Genomic DNA, 7,816 nt, shown 5'->3' with positions numbered 1-7,816 from the left:
ATGCTTTTCGGGATCGAGTAATAGCTTTAGAAACAACTTTATTATGTGTATTGTAGCATTCATTCATTAAGATCCCGGGGCCGAAGTTTCTAAGGCCTCCTCATCCAAATGATGGTGAGAACCATCAGTACCCTACACATCATGGTTGGGTCAAGTTGAATATTGCAGCTAGGTGTGGTTGTGTAGTTTAATGTCTGCTTTCCAAGTGAAAACAGTGGTTGTGTTGGACTTGAATGGTATTATCTTTCCAAAGTCTCATGGTTTTAATAAGATAGTCTTAGAATCAAACTATCTTCAGTTGTTGAATGGGCTATCAAAAAATTCGAGCAATGTGACCTATCTTTTATATTTAGGTCGAGCAATGTGGCTGCCCACCTGCCAGTGCTTTATGGTTACTAAACCTTTTTTTAAGGGCTGGATAATCCGATGGTCCGATCCGTTCTTTGTTGGGTTTGGACATTATATTAGGTTTTGGGCTTTAAGGTCATAGTAGTGAGATCTTTTAATGTTTTTAGGTTTTAAAATCATTTAATATAAATAAATCATTTTTTTATTAAATAAAAAAAACTTTTCATAATTTATAAGTTGGGTTTTGGGCTTTATATCAGGGCGGGCTCAAACTCAAAATTTAAACCCAACAGTTAGGCTCGGACTCGGGCTTGAGCCTAAATATATTTTGTTAATAAAGAGGCAAAGCCCAACCTGTAAACAGGTTCAATGGTTATTTTTCAAGTGCAAGTGGCTTTCAAAGCCACCATCATGGCTTAGTGATCATGTTAGTGGTGATACTCGTAGCATAGAGGCCGGATAGTGGTTTTGTGCTTTCTGTATTTTGTTCGGTAGCTTTGTGTTTTTAGTTTGTATTTTGCTTGTGTTGTAGAATCCTGTTGCTTCTTTGGAGGGATCCATTTTTTAAAAATAGAAAGAAAAATCACCCCTTTGAATTATTGAAATGACCTCATCCCTGTTATGAATCAACTTGAAACCATTTTTGGGTGATGAGCTAGTGCTATTCATATGGCACTCTCTGATTTACCCAGTTCATTGATTAGTCAAACTAAGAGCCTGTTTGGAAGGGCTTTTGCATTGGAGGCGAGGTGCATTGATTCAATCGTGGTGACTGGTGGTTGAACACCCATGTTTTGGAGAAGCTACTGGGAGTAGCTTTGTATTTCAACTGTGTTTCTTGTGTCTGAAACACGATGATCGGCTTTCCTGATTTTTACCAAATATAACTTCTGACATTCCCAGGGGGGCCCAGTTCAAAATGGGCACCAAATATTGGTGTTGATTTTGGTATTTTTCCCCCTCAAAACAACCAAACCAGTCACCATGTCTGCAGCTGCAAATTACTAGAAGTCAATCTACACTTGGAGTTTGTTGGTTCCTCTTTTCATTTAAAAATGCATTTTCAGGGGCTGTCAACTGAAATGACTGAACTGAATGACTGTGTTTCAGTAAATAAATTAGAAGTTGACTACCTTTTTAATGACTCGGACAAAAACAAATCATTCAGTTCAACAACTTGAGCCAATCAGCTTTGCTGGCCCTTAGGATTGTTAATGGGTAAAGCATAAGGTCCGAATGTGATTATAATTGGGTCTTTTTTCTTGGAATAATTGGGTCAGTATCAGTTTCGAACCAATTAAGACCTGAACATCAGCATTTTACCAAAAAAAGTGCAATTAAATTATTATCAACATCTAAAAATGAAGCCCCTTTTTACACTGGAATTTAATTGCCACATCTAAAAATTATTGATCTTAATCAAATCAAATTGAGATGAATCCGAATTCAATCAATTACAATTGAAATGGAAAAATAAATGAATACCCACAAATATCTTATAATTACCATGAACGAATCTAAGAACCCTCTAGTTTCTGGGCTATCAAATAATATAAGTTTGAACAATATTACATTGTAATAGAAACATTTCCTTTAATGGATTATATGTATAAGATCAGATTGAATTGTTCATCGATTCCTTGGTCCATCAGATTTGATAAATACAAGCCCCAATGGTTCTAAATCAACCCATAAGATCATACTCGAGAAAACACTGATCCCATGAAAATCGATTTGGGGATGACAATAGAAAATCAAAGTTTGAATCAGTTATCATTCATTATCATCAGAAGTTGACCAAGCAAAAAAAACCCAAATAGGTTGCAACTTGCAAGGTGATTTGTGGAATGCCTTATATTGAAGTTAAGATAAAAAAATGTGAATGAAGAAATAACTACAAGGGAGATTTTATTGAAAAAAATTAAAGAGGCTTAATATACATATATCAGGAACTTTTTCTCCCTCATCCTTCTTTTCTAGTGTTGCTACTAATTTTTTCATAAATAGCCCCTAATAAGAAGAAATCGGAGACTGTGTAATGCCCCGTACCATATCCAGTGCAATGCAGGGTTGATCAACAGGGACCTGCATAAATCAGAAACAGCTTTGACATGAGAATCACTAAAATCATTCATCACATTCAATGCAATGAGGGACGGCCTTGGTGCAATAGTAGGGCTGCTCCATTGTGACCTGGGTGACCAGGGTGACCAGAGTTCAAATCTTGGTGCACTGGGCTGCCCTTTTTTTACCTTTGACATGAGAATTACTAAAATCATTCATCATATTTACGTGAACAAAGTACTTAAATACTGATTTTATGAAAAACAAAATTTAATGTTCAAAAGTATTTATGCAAAGAATATTTTCTTTCCTTTTCTTCTATTTCTTTGTCAGGGCAAACACAGAAAGTTACCGAGTGCTGATTGAAGCAGTAAATACAGTGGCTATAATTTCTCCAAGAGGTCCCTTAATGTGTTTAATGATTGATACTAAAAATGAAATTGATAAGTAAAATTCTGACACTAGGACAATTTTAACTGTGATGATGGTAACTTACAAAATGTCCTGCCTCAAGAACCCAATAAAAATGTAAATTTCTGTATGATTTGGTGAATCCTCTTGTAATTGTTTTGTCATCTCCACAGTAAAGAGGCGTTCTATCCAAGCCCAAGAAACTTTTAAGCCCTTCCCACCTGTAAAAGAAAAAAAGAATTTTATAAAAAAAGGGGGGTTGAGAGAGAGAGAGAGAGAGAGAGAGAGAGAGAGAGAGAGAGAGTTTTGCTACTTCAGTTTCTCAACCCATGCTTGAGTCCCCTTTGTTGCACATATTAGATCAACCTATAATAACCAACCAAGATATGTCAGTAATTTGGATTCAACTAGAAGCCTTTGACACCAAAGCTTAGCTACCAGTTGGTTGTTACAAAAGTAGAGGTAATTTATATAATAAAACTTTATCTAATGCTTTTAAGATCTCAATAGTCAATACCTGAGGGTAGTCACTTTGTGTGAAAATTTCCAAACGTTGGGACTATACCAGTCTACCCCTCTCAAGACCCCAGATAGCTGGGACCAATATTGGGTAATGGACTTATTAATTAATTAACTAATTATTATTATTATTATTATTATTATTATTATTGAGATCTCAATACCCTGATCAGCTACCTTCAAGTCAAAATCCGCCCTCCTAGGGCTGCAACTTGGGTTGGCCCGAGTTAGCATTTTACACTGTTTCGGGCTCAGGCCTTTGGGCCAAGCCCATTCAAATTTTGAAAAAATCCCAACCCAAGGCCACCCAAGTTGCACCCCTACTCCCTTCACCAAAAAAAGAAAGAAATACTTCTGTTTTTCCTATGCAAGGGTTAGAGATACAGGTGGGTGTCCAATGGAGGGCTATTAGGGAGATTTAATAGGTGGAGTCTCCTTCAGACTTTCAGAAACTATACCTGCCCATTGTATATTGTCACATTAACACCTTTGGCCAAGAGTTCATCAACCTGTGCAAAATCATAAATCACCCTTCAGATGTAGTTTCTATTTGGAACAAATGAACTTCAGGTCTTATTCAAGTTGGAAATAAAAGGAAATAGATATTTCATATGACAAATATTCTTGTTTAGAACATCATCAAATGCAGCAATCCGAATCAACAAAAATATATAGAATTTTATGTTCTAACCATTGAAGGAATCCATTAGATGTCTAATGTCCTTTTTTTTTCAGTTATAATGCAAATAATGCCCATGTAGGATCTTAAAAAATGAAAATGATCATGAATTGATCAATACATCTATAATGCAAATAATCTCCCTAAACAATACATCTATATGCTAGAGGATGACCTCATTAATTCTCGGCTTCATGAAGTCGCCATCTAGAGCAGAGAAAACGATTTCTGATTGCCCTCCCCATCTGCAGCAACCATCTGAATGAGAAGCTATAAAAATAGAAAACTAGAGAGAATATTTTAGTGTCTATTTTCCTTGATGTGTTTCCATTGTGGCAAAAATCACTCACTTGACATCATTGGGTATAATCTTTAGCTTCTTTCTAATGACTCCATTCATCAAGCTTCCAAGGTCAACACCATCGCCAGAGAATTTATTGGAGCTGAGATATTTTGAGTATTTATGAACTGCTATCATCACGGACGATTCCATGGTTTTGATGGCGAGTGGGTCTCTTCCTGCATCCAACAGAAAATTGTAGAAATCCTGCAATGCGAAAAGGATCATTGCATTAAATATAAAACCTTGTGCAGTGGCTCAAAGATGATCAATCAATCAATTAGAGGAAAAGGCAATGAGCAAGGAAGATTGTACCACACGGTTACTGCTGGCAATAATCATACTCTCAAGTTCACTCCATGAGCTGGTAGCATCTTTATACTGGCCATTCTCAATTTGTTGCTTAATCAGTTGAGCTATACTGTTTTATGGGATTGGCATATTAGACAACTCAAATATCTTCCATCAAATCATTCCAGTTTTTTCCCTTTATCTTATTAAGAAATAATAAGATCAGACCTATTTGCCTTGTCCACGCCATTGTTGTCAAGCCGTGACAAATCTTTGAGCAGAGGTGCCCACGCAAACTGCATTTTTCATATTAAAATCCTAATTCTGTGAAAAGAGAGTTATATAGTTTCAAAACAGAGAAATGCAAAAACGACTAATCAGTCCCTTAATAGAAAGTTGAAAGATATATACTTACCACAAAATCTTCAGGGGAGATCCAACTGTCACCTAAAGCAACTCCTGTCTCCACAGTAAAATAGAAAACAGAATGTTATTTCTATGAAGGCCATTGCAGATGATAAAATCCATATGGTAGTTAGAGATGTTTCAAATATACTAAAAGCTCAAACTAAACCAAAATCCTTACAAATGGTTTCGTCAATGGGGGAAAACTCACATGAAGTTGAGATAAATACTTGATAAAACTAAGGGTTCGTTTGGTTTGCAGTCGGAATCGGAACAGGAACCCGTCGGAATCAGAATCAGACTGTTCTATTCCTCTTGCCCATTTGGTTCAGACAGGAATTGGAATCGAAATTATAATCAGTTGGAATGGATTCTCATTCCCAAGGGAGGAGGAGGGAATGGCCATTCCCTCAATTGGGAGAATGCCATTCCACCAGGAAAAGGAATGGGATTCTGGTTCCACTCAACCAAGCAGTTGGAATCGGAATGGTTGGAACACCATTCCAATTCCAGTTCCAATTCCAGACCCCTAATCCTGCGAATCAAAAAGACAAAAAGGCTTCTTGTATCCAACTCCAAATATCTGGAACAAGGCTTTGTTTAGTTGAAACGATTAATTTGTTAATGTTGTCAACAAGTATGCAAAGGGTGCATTTCCTTTTCCTGATAAGCAGTAACGAACATTGAAGTTTTAAACTTGCTATAAAATAGTTTCTTTTTTTAATTACCTCCAAGTTTAAGCTTTAACTCTCCAGCTGCAATAGCTTGAAAAGCTGATAGTCCAAGAGTAACAGCAAATTTTCCTCCATAAGATTCTGCTACAATGTAAAGAGGATTGTTTTGAAGGCTCTCATTCTTATTGAAGAGCTCCTTCAACAGTGTGGTTAAATCAATTGCAGCCTCTTCATCTGTCTTCACACAAGCCTTCTCATCCTCCACATAACTGAATCCCGTTCCAACTGGGTTATCCTAAGTTACAGTATTACACCAAAAAGAAATAAATGTACCTAACAATAAAAAGGAAACTTCAAATTCACAGACCCATTTTACCACTAACTTCATAGAAAAGAAAACCACTGAAGAAAAAGAAGCAAGCAAAGATTACTTACCACGAATAAGAGATCAGCCACACGGAGCCAAGTTGAATTCCGAGGCATCAAATTGGTGTCCAATGGTCCAACCTCTTGAAAATTCCCAATACCAACTCCAGAACCACCCTAATTTCTCAAAACACAAGAAATTTTGATTCAGAAACAGAAGTTAAGACAGATATCTGGGTATGTAATATTCATTTCCTTTTGACCATGAACAGTGATTACTCACAGGTCCTCCTTGCAACCACAGAATAATTGGCCAAGGTTTGAAAGGGTCTTCAACTCTGTTCGGGCTCTTATAGTACCACCAGAACATATGAGCTTCTACATTTCAGAAAAATCATAACTGAGGCAGTGCATTTTGAAGTTCACTCTGACAGCATTAAAACAAAGAGGATTGAATAAGAAAAGAAGAAGAGGTTGTAAGGCATTCGGCTTACTTGGTCGGACTTCAACATATCCCCATAGCTCGGATCCGTCCTCCGTTCCATCAGTCACAGAAAATCCGCCATTAAACAAAAAGGCCAGAGCAAAGAGAAGAAGAAAACAAAATTTCTCCATTGTAAAGAGGAAAAGAGCAACAACCCACTTCGTAAATCGAACAGAACCTTCAGAAGTGTTAAAATAAAGGATATCTGAACTCTGAAGGTGGAAGCGTGATGAAGCCTCACCCTTTCCGTGTTTTTAGAAGCAATCAAGCAAACAAGCGAAAGAAGTTACAAGAAAGAAAAAGGAAACTCCATATGGAAAAGAAAGATAAAAAATGAAAAGAACTAAAAAATTTCTGTCTCTGAGTCTGATGGATCTAAAAAAAGCAAAAAAGCGGGATATGGCAAAAGAAATGCAAATGAAAGTCAGTCTGTTGAGACTTTTTCTGGGGATACAAATTCTGTTGAGATTTTTATCCTACAACAGTCTGTTGAGACTTTCATACGCTCTCTGTTTGAAGGGTTTTCGGATATTAAAGCAAATATTTATTAATAAAAAATTAAGATAAAGGTCTTGAGAAGCAATCAACAAAAAGGGTTTTGCTTTTACGTTAAAGAGAAGAGTCTCGATGCTGCAATGCAACGGTGATGCTGATGTGCTGATGTGTGGGTGAGAAGCATTGGAATCGTGGATGTTAGGTCTCGGAGCAATGGCAACTTTTTCTGTTTAGTAATAATGTATTAAGAAACGTTTTCTCCGCTTCTATTCATTATTCATTGCCACATCACTGCCCTGTTGGGAATAACGAGTTACAGTTGAAAAAATGTTTTGAGTCATGCCTTTCCAATTTCTAAAACGTGATTTAGAGTAATGTTTTTCCAAACAGATGACTGTTTTCTGAACCATTTACTGAGGTGTCATTTTCTGAAACAACAGCAACGATGCCAAACAGATGCGTCTCAGATACGTTGGAAGTTGGAACCGTGAAAGAGCATTATTATAAGACAAAAGGGGTGTCAGCAGTTGCTCAGAAAATGGTATGCAGCACCCTAAGGCTGCGTTGGAAAGACCCAAATAGAGCCTAAATCAATAAGCAAAAGAGCAAAATATCTACCTTTTTAGAAATTTATGTGATATAAGGAGAGAAATAAATCATGTAAATTTATTATGAATATTATGTTGAGTTTGTATCTTATTTTTAACTATTGGGTTGAAATGTAATTTGAGAGTGAGTGT

The 7,816-nt window shown here is 36.6% G+C and overlaps 1 protein-coding gene across 2 annotated transcripts; it reads right to left on the bottom strand.

The window, feature by feature from the left end:
* Window positions 1-2,187: 2,187 nt before the first annotated feature.
* Window positions 2,188-7,319, bottom strand: LOC148870987 (serine carboxypeptidase-like 51). 2 transcript variants are annotated; one of them, XM_088970348.1, is made up of 14 exons: window positions 7,190-7,319; window positions 6,592-6,823; window positions 6,381-6,475; window positions 6,167-6,274; window positions 5,786-6,026; window positions 5,068-5,111; window positions 4,881-4,948; window positions 4,677-4,782; window positions 4,372-4,568; window positions 4,197-4,266; window positions 3,801-3,851; window positions 3,137-3,189; window positions 2,909-3,044; window positions 2,188-2,433 (listed from the first exon to the last, which is right to left on the bottom strand). In XM_088970348.1, the coding sequence occupies exons 2-14, from the start codon at window positions 6,710-6,712 to the stop codon at window positions 2,359-2,361; spliced, it is 1,365 nt and encodes a 454-aa protein (XP_088826474.1). In that variant the 5' UTR covers window positions 6,713-6,823; window positions 7,190-7,319; the 3' UTR covers window positions 2,188-2,358. The 2 variants fall into 2 exon arrangements, with proteins under 2 accessions (XP_088826474.1, XP_088826473.1); XM_088970347.1 differs by lacking the exon at window positions 7,190-7,319 and having other exon boundaries at window positions 6,592-7,169.
* Window positions 7,320-7,816: the final 497 nt, after the last annotated feature.

This window comes from Nelumbo lutea, chromosome 2 (assembly GCF_056320005.1).
Source record: "Nelumbo lutea isolate HS-2025 chromosome 2, American lotus-T2T, whole genome shotgun sequence".
Classification (NCBI taxonomy): domain Eukaryota; kingdom Viridiplantae; phylum Streptophyta; class Magnoliopsida; order Proteales; family Nelumbonaceae; genus Nelumbo; species Nelumbo lutea.
The sequence above is the reverse complement of the archived record's forward strand: the minus strand, read 5'-3'. Positions and strand labels throughout refer to the sequence as shown.

Coding starts and splice junctions, on each gene's coding strand:
- LOC148870987 (XM_088970348.1), bottom strand. CDS start 6,712: ATGGAGAAATTTTGTTTTCTTCTTCTCTTTGCTCTGGCCTTTTTGTTT. Junction 4,569..4,676: donor TTGCCAGCAGTAACCGTGTG/GTACAATCTTCC, acceptor TTCGCATTGCAG/GATTTCTACAATTTTCTGTT. Junction 3,190..3,800: donor TGACAATATACAATGGGCAG/GTATAGTTTCTG, acceptor TGGTTATTATAG/GTTGATCTAATATGTGCAAC.